General features: G+C 40.0%; 3 protein-coding genes across 5 annotated transcripts; 2 read left to right on the top strand and 1 right to left on the bottom strand.

The window, feature by feature from the left end:
• Positions 1-863: 863 nt before the first annotated feature.
• Positions 864-2,686, bottom strand: cmc2 (C-x(9)-C motif containing 2). 3 transcript variants are annotated; one of them, XM_088413356.1, is made up of 5 exons: positions 2,441-2,686; positions 2,278-2,347; positions 2,041-2,111; positions 1,897-1,968; positions 864-1,813 (listed from the first exon to the last, which is right to left on the bottom strand). In XM_088413356.1, exons 2-5 carry the CDS (start codon positions 2,312-2,314, stop codon positions 1,730-1,732), a joined length of 264 nt encoding a protein of 87 aa, XP_088269482.1. In that variant the 5' UTR covers positions 2,315-2,347; positions 2,441-2,686; the 3' UTR covers positions 864-1,729. The 3 variants fall into 3 exon arrangements, with proteins under 3 accessions (XP_088269482.1, XP_088269485.1, XP_088269484.1); XM_088413359.1 differs by having other exon boundaries at positions 2,041-2,347; XM_088413358.1 differs by lacking the exon at positions 2,278-2,347 and having other exon boundaries at positions 2,041-2,149.
• A 582-nt stretch (positions 2,687-3,268) lies between these two features.
• On the top strand, positions 3,269-7,703 carry cenpn (centromere protein N). The gene is made up of 10 exons (XM_088413531.1): positions 3,269-3,618; positions 3,962-4,007; positions 4,109-4,168; positions 4,381-4,454; positions 4,552-4,725; positions 4,806-4,907; positions 5,034-5,088; positions 5,174-5,283; positions 6,745-6,868; positions 7,459-7,703. The coding sequence occupies exons 1-10, from the start codon at positions 3,448-3,450 to the stop codon at positions 7,578-7,580; spliced, it is 1,038 nt and encodes a 345-aa protein (XP_088269657.1). The 5' UTR covers positions 3,269-3,447; the 3' UTR covers positions 7,581-7,703.
• A 1,907-nt stretch (positions 7,704-9,610) lies between these two features.
• Positions 9,611-16,658, top strand: atmin (ATM interactor). Its single transcript, XM_088412296.1, has 4 exons — positions 9,611-9,876; positions 12,629-12,754; positions 13,072-13,271; positions 13,348-16,658. Exons 1-4 carry the CDS (start codon positions 9,643-9,645, stop codon positions 15,110-15,112), a joined length of 2,325 nt encoding a protein of 774 aa, XP_088268422.1. The 5' UTR covers positions 9,611-9,642; the 3' UTR covers positions 15,113-16,658.
• Positions 16,659-16,868: the final 210 nt, after the last annotated feature.

Genomic DNA, 16,868 nt, shown 5'->3' with positions numbered 1-16,868 from the left:
CAAAAAGAATTCTGACTGATCCTCAACATATTTTTTTTTCTGAATATGAGATTTTACCCTCAGACAGACGCTTCAGAATGTGTAAAAGCAACCAATTTAAAAGATGTTTTCTCCCTGCTTCTATAGTTCTATTGAACATAGGATAGAGCCCTCTGGATTAAGTTAAAAAAAAAAAACAAGACTCTGTGCTCATGTACATTTTAATCTTGCGTATCATCGGAATTTTGTTTTTAAAGCAAGACTGACTTTATTATGGGAATAGCTACGAACATGCCAGAGTGTCCATTCCCTGCACTGATTGTGATGGATGTTTTTATATGTGTTTTAATTGCAAACAACCCATTTATAACTGAAATGCAGAAGTAAAAATTGAGAATTACCCGGTATATGGCACACTGTCATCTTTTGACAAAATTGAAGGCTTTATGTGTGCCCCCTATGGTGCAGAAATTACAGTAAGTCACTGCACTTTTTAACACACAAAAATACCATCAGGCATTCACCCACTTGGTGGTGAAGACAACAAATGGAGTCATATGTCAAGACAGTCTTAGCATACCGCTTTCTGTTTAAGTCCAGCACTTATCCGAGTACTGCTGTGGTACACCAGGTACACTTTGTAATGATTGAACATAATAAATAAACCAAACTTGTGATACCCATTTTTTTTTTTTGGGGGGGGTATCTCTCCTTTGCCATCACTGCAACACTGCATACGTCTGCAAGAAATGTACGTGTAGAAAACGGATACAAATATTGTTCCAGCAGAGCTTCAAGGCAGAATGTAGCTTAAACTTTATTTACATGACTTGGCTAATTTTTTCCCACCATAATTAGCAAAAAAATCACCTTAAATGTCACAGTTCCTTTAAATATGAACACACTTTATTTGAAGGAAATGTAATATGAATCAATGTGATTCACCATTCATACACTGAGAGTGGAACAGTTGCTGAAATCCTGTCTAAAAAAACAACTCCAAAATGTATCAAATGCATCACACAAAGGCGTATGACCTTCTCACATAGCGAATTGCAGCACTTACATTAGCTACTTGCGCAGGTGAACCTGATGAAATTGTCCTGTGAGTTTCTAATTCCCATTAAAAGATGCTGTCTTAAACAAGTCTCATGCACATTTAAAGAAGTACAGATGACAAATTATGGCATGGTGGGCTTTTCGTATGTTAATAAGCTGTCCATAAACATAGGATTTGTGGTATAAGATGGCAGGAAGATACTGTAACATACCAACCTTTTTCCAGCATCAACATTGGATATAAAAAGTCTACACACCCCTAATTAAATGCCACATTTTGGTAATAGACCAAAACATACAATTCCATGTTTTTCCATTACTAATGTGACTTAACAGCTCAAGTGCCAAAAAAAAAAAAAAAAAAAGATTTGAATCACAAATTTACCCCTGAAAAGTGGATGTGCAAATTTGCACACCCTCTTATGACTGGACCCATGGCTTTGTTCAAAATTAACCAAACACATTCAAACTTATGTTAAATGGGAGGCAACACATGACATCTCAGTTATAAGAGGGTATGTATTATTGCATGTATGCAAGTACATAACACTGGGCATCCGGACAGGGGTGTTTTTTTTTTTTTTTTTAATCAACTATATATGCCCCCCTAACCCCCACTCCCCCCCAAAAAAAGCAAGGCATGCAACTTTTAGCAGTTCATCAGGACACTTGGATGTAAGTTTGCTATCTTTCAAAGCTGCTCCTTGGGTCCTTCTTTCAACCTCTTTTTCATGGCTTGTGCATGCTGTTTGCTGCGCTCCCGCCTTTCCAGTCTCTGTTAAGTGACAACAATGTAATAAATCGAAGAGTATAACGTGGATAAATGTCTCACATTTTAGACACAAGTGGAACCTTCACCTCATTCTTGAGACATTGACGCATGGCGCGGTCAACATCATTACACGTCCCAAAGAACTTCAGGACATTATGCTGTGGACAAATAATTTTTTTAAAAATAAATTATGTTTTCTAGGGAAAAATGGGGGTGAAATACTGACATACCTCAGCGTGACACTGCCTCAGTTGCTTTATGAGCTCATTACACTCATCTGTGTGTAAATGGGGTGACAGGTCAGGATGCATGCTGAATTAAGGTCTTACTGTGTAAACACTGTACAGAAAAGCAACAAACAATAGCGGCACTTAGTTGAATTGTTTTTGAATTGTAATTTTGATAAAAGTAGTATGGCAAATTTGGCTATATAAATCCAGTAGACTGCCTAACGTGATGAAGGATACTAATGCCTCCCCATCCCTCTCCCTCCTGTGATGTCATTGAGACGCTGGATCCTGTTGTGTTGACACTTACCTGCACACACAAGCACGTGTTTTTATGTGAATGATATTTCGATTCGTGCTGACTCACGCGCAAAAATAACGATGTAGACAAATAAACTCTTACCAACAGAAGATTGGGTTTTCCAGATATCGGCCAAACGTTAGCGACAAACTAGCAAACGCAGCATAAACACACGCGATAAAGATTTCCAAGAGTGCCCTTTGTAACGTCCTTTTGTCTTCTTTTCTCTTATAATGCAGGATCTCACTAATTAACACATTGCCTTGCTTTAACTGTTATTGCTAAATGACTTTAGAAAAAGATCGACTAAGCGCTGGGCGACATGACACGGGTTTGTGTAAGCGAAGGACAAACGTTTGCTTGACATTCAGTAACAACCAATCGGTGACCACTACCTCATCAATTCACCAATGGCGTTAGTTCAAACAAAGCTGTGCAGTGCTTGAAAGAGCATCAACCCAATTCATTTTAGATTTCGCAAAAAAAATGAACACGTTAAGTTGAATGGTTTGTTGACTCCCCTTAGCAGGTTCGACTGTTTTTTTATCACTGTCCTAACATCTTATCCTCAAGAAGGTCGCAAGCTATGTCAAATACATCACACGGAGCTATCAAAACCCATACGCTGAGACTTCCTCCTTTTCCACCAATCACACACAACATCTTGCAGTCAATTATAACAGATATCATAAAAAAGCTCCAGAATTTGGATAAATCAACGTTAACTACATACGTGGTTAAAGTATCAAAACTGTAAAAAGATATATACATATACAAAACACAGCAATGTATTCTGATGTATGTTTTAAATGTTAAATGAACTAGAGGAAAACACAATCGCCGTGCCTTTTCTTGAAGCACTCCAGTTCAACAGGAGGCGGTATAAGGAAAAGTTAACTATTTTTGCCAGTGGCTGTGACGCTGCCTGTACGTCAGAGGCCAACCGCCTATAAGAAACGAAGACAACGCCGATTTAAGAATAAATACGAAGGCGCTTATTTTTTTGTAGGTTTGAATTAGTCGTCGTTGGGGGAATTGTATATATATTTTTTTATCTGATAAAGTATTTATACATAAGCTTCTGCTAGAATCGTATCGTTTGGAGAAAAATGGAAGACCAGATGAGACGTTTGTTGCGTTGCGTCGTTCGGCGGATACCTACAAAAGTTCTGCAAGCGACGATAGAGAAGTGGGGCCGCTTGACGGTGGTTCAGCAACAAAACATCGATTTTACTCAAACGAAATTGACGTTGGCGGAAGAACTAATCGCCCTTAGTGAGGTACTGCACACGCTGTAAGATCTTACACTTGATTGTTGTTGTTTTTATTTTAATTGTATTTATTCCATTTTGAATTAAGTAATTAGCAAAACCTCTTTTGCTTTGCAAATCTTTTCACGACTCGCCAGTTCTGGCACTTTTCTGACAACTCTTGTACGATTAAGATTTGCAATTAATTTATATTTGTTTGTGAAAATAATATCTATATTTATTACTTAACTGACATTATTAAATAGAATGGCCGACATTATGTCCAACAACTCTTTATAAGAGCTGTCTATACTTTGCCCAGTCGTGCGGTAATGAGTACTGTTTCCATAACAACTTCTTTATTTTCTCACAGGAAAACGGATGGACTGTTCGGCATATAGCAGAGTTAGAGATGATATGTAAGTCATTGTTGCATTCACGTTCTTTGCTTTTAATTTCGGTGCTTCTTGTTCATTGCGTTCAGTAATGTGCATTTTTTTTTGTTTTCATCATCTGTCAGATGTCATTGACAATCCAAACCAGGGGATGTGGCATGCCTTCCAACTCGCGAACCCTGAATGTGAGAGCTTGGTCTACAAAATATTTCAAAGACTTATAAGATTGTTGTTAAAGTTAAACCATATGATTCATGTTCGTTTGCCTCTGTTCAGTAGATAGGGCAGGATCACCATTATTGGTGAAAATCAATCAATTGTTTGGATTGTTTGATTGATGATGAGAGTTTCATTTGGTGCTGATCCATATTTTGTCATCTGTCTCTGATTTAACCAGCTGACGCTCCAACCGTTGAGTTGATGCAGTTTAAGGAACAATTTAAAAGTCACCTCACAGAGCTCATGAGACATGTAAGTCATACATAGACTGATTTTTTTTTTTTATCTTGAGACCTCGTGCACTTAACATTTTCAGTGTTTTGCATCACGTTCATGTTTACCGTCCAAGGTGTCTGTCAAGATGAAGAAGAATACTGATGAAGCTGTTTGGATCCGCATCGCATGGGGCAATGGTGGCTATCGGCCAAACAACATGAGACCAACTTATGTTGTTCACTATCTTCAAACCCCCTATGTGTTTGTGACTAGATTACCATCCAAATATAGGCCCCCATTGTTCCAGGTGGTGTAAATAAGTTAAAAATTACATAGTAATGTATAATAATATAGTACCATATCTATAAATACACCTTTGCCTTTCAGGCTCTGGTCTTCGCCACCCGACATCAGACTATTGCGGACGCTAACCTCAGTGGACGAAATCTCTCAGCAATTCAGGACTTGCTGATGCAGCGGTATAAACAAGTAAGTCCATTTTTGACAGCAAGTGCTTTGAGCACCATATTTCATTGTTTTTATTTGCTTTGAACTTTGTTAATCAGCATCAAGTATGGTACAAATACTGTTCTTAATACTATGAACTTTATGTAGGTGTTCCCTGCTAAATATTGCAGTCCCCTTTTAAAAAGGAGTCAAACAGCCTCACGTACGTACAATCATGTGATTGTCTCAATGTTTTTCAGGCTTCTATGCCTTATATTAATCACCATCAACCAACATTTGCTTTACAGACCCCCACATAGTGCGAGAACAAACTGAGGCCGAAACAAAGCAATATCAGATAGCCTGTGAAGCGTTTGGTGGAGGCAAGTTACCGCAGCTTGAGTCTGCAGTTTACAAGGTAAGCTAAATTTTGCTTGTATTTTGAAATACATTAACCTCATTCTTGACCACCCATGTGACAGAAAAAGAGTATCAGAAGTAGTAACCTTAACTATTTATTGTAAAATAGGAAAAGGTATTATTTGTGTCTGCTTGGGGAAGCCGTCCTCACATTCTATATGCTATCTGTGATTGTGACCATATTAGTGCACTTCCTGGCTGGCACTTTTTGCTCTGCAGTATAGGTGTAATGATTAATTGACAACTAATTGTCAGATTAATCAACAGTTATTATTGATGATCAATGCAATATTTGGATACCTTTTCTTTAATTCTCCACATACTCAGGATATCAGCTTCTCGACAGTAAATGTCTGATTTCTGTGAACCTCCTTGAAGGTAGACTGGTTATGCTTGTGTTGGATCAAGATCAAATGTCCTTTTAAAAACTGTTCAATATTTTTCTGTATTTTCGGACATGTTAAAAACTAAACCACTAATTGAGTCATAATACTCATTTGTTCATGGATCACCAATTTGAGATAATGTTATGTTTTTGAATGAAGGGATGGAGATTAAAGATCTGTTGTCTCGGACTAGGTGTTGATATCCCTCAATACAAACATAGTAAAAGTATAGATGAGATGTTGTGTAGTTCAAGTGAGTGATGGCATTCTTGGGGGGATCATTTGTGCGCCCTCCTTCTCAGATGTTTCGCTGATTGGCCCACAACATTTCCAGAGGGTTTAGGAGTAAATTCCAACATCCCTGGTTCAACAACGCAAGCTCTATGTACGTTTTCTCCTTGCCTTTCATAAAGCTAAGCATGTGCGTCCCAGGTCTTCCTATTCTGAGGATATTTGTTTGTTTACTGTTCATGCGTATCATTCTCATGGAGGAGCTTGTTTACCTTGTCAATTTACAGTTGACAAAGAATTTACCTCTGGTACTCGTGTGAGTAATCCACACTCCTGCATTAGTTCACATGCAGGTCCAAGCTGGAACCTTTCTTTTCATCCATACCCTACTTCCAGTGGGCAGATCTTCGTTTTCTAGCCTCATTGGTTAGCATCTGCACCGAGGTTGGCGTACCTCTGCTTTTTCCGCTCGTAGACCTCCTCTATTGTACCCTCTCGGGGCATCGTGAGATCTTGGATGTAGCCGAGCTTGAGTGAAGGTGACCTCAGAACAAGGGTCTGGTCGTAGATTGGTAGATACAATTCCAGCTGGGAAGCAGAGTTTCTGGCCCAGGTCCGCCAAAGGCTGACAGTTCAGTGTGCTGCCCAACTGCCCAGGGTCAGCCCTTAGTGTGGTGAGGCCAGTTTTACCCTCTGGGGCAATGGGATGTCGGAAGAGTTAACACTTCTGTAGCGCTGTTACAATACATTTCATCATTAATAAATCGATTTGAAATAAGTGTGTTTTAAGTGAGAACAACTACATGTTTACTAATATGACTTATATGTTGACTTGTCGGCAGCTGGAGACAAAGTTCAAAGACCCAACAAACCAGACGATGGCGAAACGTGAGGGACCGTTCAAGTGTGTTGTCACATTTTCAAGCACAGATCTGTTAGCGTCATTGCGGCACTGTGCCTCATCAGGTAACAGCACTTCGATGGCCTCTTCAAGAAATATTCAGGAATACATTTACAGTAGATATATGTATATATACTCTACACACGCCACACACCCTTTCAAATGCTTGCGATATAACAAACAAGGACTAAGAGAAATACATTATTGTAAAAGTTTTCACAATTGTTTAAATTAATCAAGCTTGGTCTTTTTTTAATTTATTTTATTTTGTTTTTGTAAATCATAAAAATCTGGCATTTCATTAGGGAAGTGGAGAGATTTCTGCTGTTATTTGTAATTGTGTACAAGATTAGCATTGACAAATTTCTCACTCCTACTACTCTATTACACTCCTCCTACTATATTACATGAATATCACTTTTCAGTATATATAATCAACAGATATTTATATTTCGTGGTGAACCGCCAGTATTGACTTGGCAAATATTAAAATAATTTTTAAATAGTCCATAAGAGGGCGCGCATGTACAAACTAAAGTAAATACAACTACAGCATACTGTATCAACGTGACAGGGAAGCTCATCGTTCGTGTTCCTAGTCAAGTCCAACTTTGCAAAATCTGAGCTTTAATGTTATTCTTTATATGCTTTACAGGAATTGCTTCCACTCCTCTATCACCTCTGCTTACGGCCATTCCCCAAAAAGGAAGAAATTTTTTTGTCATCACTGACAAAGTCCCAGCATCCTCTTCACAACTGCCCCAAACCCCTAGCTGATTTTTTTTTTTTTATCATTACCTTAACCACATCCAGTGAAAAGGGTGGTTTTTTTTTCAAACTACAGTACAATCCATATCAATATGTCCCCAAGAAACTCATAACATAAAGACATAAAAATGGTGTATTCTCTTTTTTTTTTAAGTCACAGAGAACATCATATTCTATTACTTGAGTACCCACATTTAGACCCCTCTAAACATGCTGGTTTGCATTTCAGCAAATATGTGTCTTTTGGTATTGTGTTTATTTTTTCCAAACCACTTACAGTTAGGTATAAAAAAAAAAAAAATGTTTGAAAACCCTCGTTGAAAGACCTCTGGAATGCTGCATGTTTCCATGTCAAATTGTTTGACCACTTTATACAAAAAAATGCCAAGCTTATGTTTTCAAGTTATCTGCTACCAGAACATACAGTACTTTGTATGCAATCAAACTTCGTTTTTTTTTAAAGGTCAACAATGGGGATGAAAGAGATTCTCTAAAAGATTCCCAACTAGGGAAATTTTATACTAAGTTGTTTTGCCTCATGTAATTGTTTAATAGTAATCATGTCCTTGCTTTATGATTGAGAATTAAATCTTTTTTCCAATTAAAAAATAGCGTATATTTTAATGTGGCCCTGAGACAGAAATCAGCCAATTAAAATATTGGAGTGACATACATCAGACTCAAGACATAACAAATTTGTTAAGTTTTAGCGTCAGCAAGCTAGCTCGGTTTTCATTGTAACCTAACAATAAAAGCAACTCGTCAATATGAATGATGTAGATACTTTAATAAAGATAAAATTCAGCACTTTGCCGGTTGAGCAAAAATTTGAAAATATGTTTAGCAGGTGGCTTTTAACATCATTCGAACAGGAAAGAATGAAATCCGCACCTTCAACTCTGAATGGCTCAACAAGAACGTGGCTAACTGCATGTGTGATTAGAAAATCGCTGGACACTACCTGGACTACAATGTGATTCAAAGATTGACTCGACTGAGAGAAAAAGTGGATGACAATGGTCAAGAGTAAGTGGCAGCGCCAAAGATATGGAGGTAAACCAACTGCAGCAGTTTATGGAGGAAGCTTTTGATACTGTTGTTTGCTCAAGTGGAGCAGAGATTTTGCAAAAGTCATCACCTTAGAGCAGCACAACTTGTGGTGAGTTCAGCAAATCATTTCCATGTGCTGAATCTAAATGTGCAACTAAAATTTGCGTAATGTCACTCAGTTGCATACTGCTAACACACGGTCTCTACTGCAGCTAGGGTTAGGGTTACAACCTATAACATGCATTATTTGAAACTCACTGCTCAATTATCATCACAACTCAAATGACAACAATTGAGTTAGAAAATTACTTTTCAACACTAAAAAGGATCAAGACATTTAAGTGCATTAGCTACTGTATGCTGTCCATTGAAAATGAATTCAGTCATAGCTTATTAAGACTTTGAAAAATGGGTTTTGGACAAGTTTGGTCAGATGAAAGATAAATGTGCGTCCTTTATATTCAAAAAAATGAACAGCTCTGATGTTTGATACGATCATTTGAAATCTTTTAAAACTTTTATTCAAAACTTGCAAATTTTAGAATAAAAAAAAGGGATTGTGTTCTTGAATTGAAATAGAATTTATTGTGAAGGTTTTGCTGCTTGAGCCTCCTGTGGTGCCCCTCTCAACTTTTCATCCCAGATACACCACTGCTAGTTATCATAAATGATATCACATGGGGGGCGTCAAATATTACTACGGAGAGACGGAGTCGAAGTGTTTATTGCCGCGTTTACCGTAATGCCCATAAAGCTCCGCCAAGCGCATGCGAAAAACGACACATACTCCCTATAACAAGCATCTGCATTTCTTCTTAGGAACGGTTGGATACTTTCTCCCAAGCTAACGCATGCCATTGTTATGAAAATCGGAAACCTTTGAGCTTTTTCCGGTAGTAGCCAAATGTTCTCGTCCTCTCATTGGTCCAACTGGATGTCAGTCAAAACTCGGTATGTCACTGCCCATTCAATCGTAGCGTTGATACGGGGGTGGGTGGTTGTCAACACAGACCACAGAAACATGGCTGCCTCTTCGGCGAGCCACAAGGCGAAAAACGGAGATAACGCAACTGAAGACAAGCCCAGTTGTCACGAAGATGTCTTGTCGCAGGCCCGAGAGATAATTAAACCTTCCATACTGGAGCTGACCAAAGAAGTGAGGACGAACATCTTATGCACAGTTGAAGGATGTGGCAAGATCCTCCCTAACACGCCTGCATTGAACATGCATCTTGTAAAGTCGCACAGAGTGAAGGTAAAATGGCTTGGACTTTCTCGTGGTTTCTTGGCGAACCGATGAACCGAGCTAGCTATCTTAGCTCGGAATCCTAAAAACGTTGCAATCGAAAACGCAAGTCATGCATACGAACTTCACCGCGTTGCTCAAATGCAGTGATGCTCAAGAGATGACGTGCAGCTCCTTTGATAACCTTAGCAAGAAGTTCGGACGTGTGAAACTTAAGCTTGTTAAAATGCTAATGTTGCTCCGCGCAGAAGACCTTCTTTTTAACTCCAAGGGTGTTATTCATTGTTAACCAGTGTGAATGCAGTCAGAGTGGCGAGCCACCATGAGAGGCTCATTCGTAGGAAGCAGTGATTCACTGTCTCTCCACCGTGAGTGAGCTTTTTGCATGCAAAGGATGCCTGCTGTTCTGCAACAGGCCAGAGAGCCCTTTGTTGAAACTGACTCAATGGGAATAGGAATGCACGTGAGAAGGTAATTTTAAAAGCTTCTCACTAAGTGTGACGTGCACTTGCACACTCAAACAAAAAAAAAAAATCCTCAAATTGCTATTCATGTACGTTATTAATTGATTGAACACAAACACAAACATTGACATAAGCACAACCAAAAGAGAAGATCAAGCTATATTATAAGCACAGTTATATGTAGGAAGAAGTTCACAATTTAGCTAGTCCTACCTCCTTGTTTTCTATAAATAAAAGAGAAACTAAAATAGGAGAATCATTTGATCCAATAATGAAATAAACGAAATATCTGTTAATGATGGAAATGAAACATGATGGTATTGTACAATTAATCAGGTGTACATTTGTTGGTATCTTTGTAGCATTAAACATTTTTTTAAACAGTCAGATATTCACACTTTTTCAATTTGTTTTCAAAATGATTTTGTAGTTGAACATCTGTGACTGAAACACATTTGCTTTATAGCTTTATGCCTTATTTAAGCTAGAATGTTGTCAGTTCACTCTTTCTAATTGAACAGTGTTTAGCATAAGGTGAATTTAAATTGGCCAAAAATACTTGGTAAGCAAGATTGGAGTCTACGTTTATGTACATCTCTGACCAATTTTGTTTTCCCAGTTCCATCTGTAAGGAGGTAATGCCACGTAATGTTCTATGCTTTATTTCTAATGTTAACGGTTTTTGTGTTACTTTTTTGTCAAAATAATTTTGAATAACTGCAAAGATAGGCAGGTGATCACTTCTATCATTTATAAGAAGTTCACTTCATATTTCAGTCATTTGTATTTGTAAATATGTTATTTATCAATGTTGCTGCATCTACTGTTATTCTACTTGGTTTTATGATTAATGGAAAAAGATGCATGATGTTGATGAAATCCATTTTCTTGTTATTATTGTGAGTAATGTATGATGTTCGTTGACGTTAATCCAGTTCAAGCAATAATTATAAACAATTTACGTAAGTGGGAATCAACTAGCAGTGTTATATAGTAATAATCGCTTTACAACATTTTCTGGAAATCACAATGTCTCATCACTAATGATATAGGTTGCTTATAAGGTCCTTTCTCTTAAAAGACCATTATATTTGCTTTATCCCTGACACCAAATTTACATTGGAGATTTCAAATGTAAGAAAAAAGAAAAATCTAACAAAATGATGAATACTAAAATGATGATATTGACTCAACTTTCTCACAAGCTTTTTGTTGTGTAAGTGTGTGCCTGTTGAAATGAAAGCTATCTTAATACATAAGATATTTTCAATGCCACAATGATGAAATTGTACCTGCACAGGAATGCCTGATATTACAGACTGAAAGACTCCATCAGTATGCCGAATGGGGACAAAGATTGAGTGTGGTATTTATAAGCCACATTGAAGCTGCAGTTTTGTCTGGTCGACATGACGGAATGCTTTTTGACGCTCGCATTACTTACTCTGTGAACATTATTCATGAGGTTCAACAGCGAGAATTGTGTGTGCGGTTGTATCATAACCTCTGTAAATGCTGCCTTTGCGCCACTGCATCATTGCATAACTTCAATGTATCTTCTCTTGTCTGACATGGAACCTGTATTCAACATGACTGGCTTTTGCCTTCCAAGCATAAATAAGGATTTCGATTTGAGGCAACGGCTAGAGCGCTCATTATATACATGTAACTCCTGATGATAACCCCGAGGCTGTCTGCTCCCTCTGTTGGATCAGATGGTGGTGACCTTGAACACATTCAAGCTGCCGCATTACTAGTGTTGTGAATCCTGAATAAGTGCCGCATGAGGTTTCCTTATCTAATGTGGAAGCGCCTCCGTCCAATATGGTGCTCTTGAGGATTGAACCCGTGGAGGGACCTGGCTGACGCGCCTTTCCTGTTCCACGATGTAGTGTACACCGACAAATGACCTTTTTACAGCTGCACAGTTGACTTATTTGCACCAGAACTTAATGTCATCGGTATCTGTGTATAAGAAAACATAAATCATCCGTGAATACTGTCGAGACAAACACATTTCCGACATTGTGTTGCACCGTCAAAACCGTTTGCCCTTCCGGGTCATCCTCCCTAACCCTACTCATCAACCTAGGGCTTATATAAGCCACAGCACCACCCCAAGGTAACATGTGATATTGTGTATTTGGCCCTTACATAATGAATATCACAATCTTGATTTATTGTCTTCCTGGAAAGATAACACAGAATCTGTTATGTTCGTTGCTGAATAATAACGCTGTCCTTGTAAAGTATAAGCAAAGTAAAAAAAAATACTTGTGTGTCATGTGTCTCCCCAGGATGGTATCGTCAATCCCACAGTCCGAAAGGACATGAAAGCATCAAAAAAGCTTTACTGCTGTCCCATTGAAGGCTGTCCCAGGGGGCCGGGAAGACCTTTTTCACAGTTTTCCCTAGTGAAACAAGTAAGCCTTCTCTAAATCTAAAGCTGCCCATTTTCTAAGGGCGGGGCAGTCATAATGTAAATAATGAATGTAGTCGCCGACCAGGCAGTTTGGTGGGGGGCATGATTGGTGGTTACCTGAGCAACTGCGATGTCATTTTTGGTCGACAGCAAGAGTAAAAGCGGATGAATAAAAAGAGGTGGATGTAGCTACTTAAGTCGTATTCCACAAATGCATTATTAATCGCAGTTTTGTGTTTAGTCTAGTTGAGGCACATAGGACATAATTATTTTGAAGATAATTTTGGACTTAACTTCCTCCTTGTAATGTTTTCCCAGCACTTCATGAAGATGCATGCAGAGAAGAAACACAAATGCTCCAAATGCAACAATGGCTACAGCACCGAGTGGGACCTCAAAAGGCACACAGAAGACTGCGGAAAGACTTACCAGTGTACGTGTGGCTGCCCCTACGCTAGCCGGGCTGCACTACTGTCACACATTTTCAGGACAGGTCATGAAATTCCTACTGAGCACAGGCAAGTTCACTCCAAGTAACCACTGCCAAAATAAGAGAAGTATTGCAGTTATTTATGAATTATGTGCTTGTTTCAGAATTCCGCCCGTAAAAAAGCGCAAGATGGAGAAACTCTCAGCTAGTTCTGAAAAGGTGAAGATCAATGACTCTGTGATCCCTTCAACTCATGAGCTAATAGAGGATTCGTCATCTTCTGACGTCATCATCCAAAGTCCAGACTCAGCCAGTCAGATGCCCGGTGGCCACAAGAGCCTCCAGAAGCAGCTGCTACCCAAGCCCAACGTGGCATTAGTCAGCGTGCCCGTAATGCAGCTGGCCCACCTACCTGTTCTCCTTCCATCCACTGAAAGCGGCGCGCTTCGGTCCGTGGTGCTGGCGGTCAACAGCCAAGGCTCTGTTAGCACCCTTCACCTTCTGCCACAGGCCTCCGGAGCTGTGGTCCCTCAGCTGGATGCTAAGAGCTTAGGTTTCCAGGATAGCATGCCTTCTTCTCGCTCTGGCCTGGGGCCCATCAGCACAGGGGTGCAGGTTGGGTTTGACAGTCTGCTCACACATGACTCAAGCAGCATCCTGGGAGCACAACGAGGAAGGAGCACCTCCACCAACATTCAGACCGACAGGTCCTATCTATCGAAAATACCTGTGGGGGTTGCGGAGGGGATGGGATTGTGTTCTGTGGGAGAGTCGTCTGTCTCATCCTGCTCCCAGACGGACATCAGCGTGAGTGCCCAGGTCCTCCTGCCAGTCAGTGTTGAGACGCAAACGTTCAACACCCGGGTGAGAGCCACCTCCACTATAGGCGCTCAGACTGACGGCCAGTCTTTCAACCAAAGTATTTGCCCCTCCTCTTCCTTGACGACGCCACCAAGCAAAACCAGACAGACGCAGACCTACTTCACGATCCCGCAATCCAATGACAGGCCTCAAGATCAGGTCATCTTGTGCTCTGAGCTTTTCAGCGCAGATTCGCTCAGTGTTTCCACCCAGACTGCTCAGCGTGTACATGAGCCTCTGGCGGCCGCAGGAAGTAATTTATACGAAGCTGCTAAAGTAGCAGGGGGCATGTGTTTCGGGGTTCAGACGGATTTGCTGAACTCCAACAACGTGGCAGACAACCAAACCCAAACCATGACCTTGCTCAACGACCTGGAACACATTCTCTCCGACAGCATGTCAGGCAATCAAGTGCTGAGCGCAGCCGGATGCGGGTCGAGCCTAGGTCCCGTTCAGGAGCAACACGGCGCCATTGACTTTGACTTTGAAGAGTTTCTCAGTTCTGTACACATTCAGACGCAGACTGAGGAAAGCCATCTGGAGGGCTTGAACAGTGACACACCCTTGGAGTCATTAGACATCCAGACACAGACCGATTTCTTCCTAATGGACGAATTGGACCAAAGCGAGGGCCCGAGTCGAAGCCAAGCCAGCGACTTGGAGCTCTTCGATACTCAGACTCAGACCGACCTCAACTTTCTCCTGAGCGCCGGAAGCCACGTGCCCCTGAGCAGCATTCTGCACCAGTCCAGCTTCTCAATTAGTACGGAGTCCTCCGACACAGAAACGCAGACCGATCTGCATTCGTTTGCTCCCTGCCTGCCCGTTCAAACCCCCGTCGGTCAGGGGGAGCAAGCGAGGCTTCTAAACAGCGCCGAGACGCAGACCAGCCAGTCGGAAGGCTTCGGGCACCTCTTCCTCACGAGCAACGAGACGCAAACCGTCCTGGATGACTTCCTGTCGGCTGACTTGCTGTGGAACATGGATTCCCATTTCAGCTCGGTGGAAACGCAGACGTGCCAGGAGCTTTGCGCGCTCTTTCAACAACCAGAGAAACCTAACAGCTGAAGTCTTAACGACGCTGCCCAAGCTTTACAAGTTTCCTTGGAATGAATGAAGCACATCCCTCAATGACGCTGCATTGCAGACGGAGGAAGTCTGTGAAAGAAAAAAAATGTCTTAGAGTCATTCCTCGACTAGGATCATTTTGTCAAGAGCGTTTTAAGGTCGCTCTGGACTGATTCGTGCACTTTATTAGCTCGATGGGCAGGATGTTGCGCTTGACAGTTTACCTGTTTATTTGCACATACATGTAACATAATGTGTCTTGTCTGCAGTGCTGTTTCTGATTTCAATGTTAGCCAGTCTCAACTTTTGGGTGTTTGTCCTGAATACCACAGATTAAAAAAAATAAAAAATAGCACATTGGGTTTACATCTGCAGTGAATACAAATGACAACATTTAAAGATACATTAACTGCATGGGGGGGAAAAACTGTACAGTTAATGCAGTGCGGTTTCATTCCGTGTGTTTTAAATGTGCATGAACCTTCAATTTGTCACGTAATAATTCTTTAGCCGTGGAATGGCTGCTTAAAAGTTTACCACAAAATTGCAAAGCCGTGCAAGTGTTAGGGTTTCCATGTGAAACCTAAGTTATCATGCTTGTTTCGAAAACAAAAAAAACTACACAGCAGTTGCACAAGAAAAAAAAGTCAGTTGTAGTCAGTTGTAGCACACCATTTGATTGAAACAGTGACATCCAACTTTTCCAACTTGTCTTTTGACTTACTCATTAGCTGGGTGTAAAAGTATACTCTATGTAGACCCAAATCACCACTTTGGATCTACTGTAATGCATTACTGCACAGAAACACTGATTAATGCTAACTGCTATTTTCACACTAAGTTAATCGGTATGTCAGTCGGTTTTCAGAAACAAATATATTCCTATCATGCTGAATGAAAATATTACAGAGGTTTGGTTTTGAGTCGTTCAAAACCTGTTTTTTTTAACCAGTTGCACTGAGTTACCGCCAATTGAGTTACCTCAATTTGTTGAAGCTCGACAAGGAGCTGTGTGATTAATATGTAATTTATTTGACCTTTTTGGTGCCTTAACCTAAAGTGTTGTTTTTCTGTTACACTTTGTGTAAAGTAACTGTTTTGGAAGACCAACAAAAGATGATAGTTGCATGGTTATATTTTTTTATCATGCTTGCATGTTTTCTCTCTGCATTTGAAAACTTGTGCTGTGTTACTTGAAAATGCAATGTAGCATTTCATTGAAAAGAATTTCTTTGCCGTCCCTGTTTGTTTACAAAAGCGGTTTTCTTCGCAACTAAATATTTTGACAAAGTGTGCTGTGTTCGTAATTGTTGACGGATTTATTTGATTTATTCAACTCCGCTTGTTTCTTACAGAGTATTGTAATTATACTCATCTTTTGGCTTTAATGTTAACTAGGCTACTGCAAAGCGTCATTTCCTTTGTTAGGAAATTGCATGAATTTTCACAGCACAAAATGCTTTTGTATAACTGTAGAATGACATGTTGCCTTGATTATATGTTGCGGCTTAACTACTGAAGTTCCTAATAAACCTTTGGAACGTAATTTTTGTGCTCATTTGTACATAGTACACTTTGTAATTAAAAGATACACTTGAAAATTTCCAATACTCTTAAATGCTTTTCAGTGCGTCCATAATGATCATTTTCGACGAATAACAAGATAGGAGATGTGGTGGCTTTACAATTTCTAAGGAGCTTGCATCCTCTGCAACAATTATGTGAAATCGGTCTTCATACTTTTAATGTGTGTGCG

Source organism: Hippichthys cyanospilos, chromosome 4 (assembly GCF_059441005.1).
Source record: "Hippichthys cyanospilos isolate Australia breed blue-spotted pipefish chromosome 4, RoL_Hcya_1.0, whole genome shotgun sequence".
In the NCBI taxonomy this organism is placed as follows: domain Eukaryota; kingdom Metazoa; phylum Chordata; class Actinopteri; order Syngnathiformes; family Syngnathidae; genus Hippichthys; species Hippichthys cyanospilos.
This window is presented reverse-complemented; position numbering and strand designations above follow the sequence as displayed.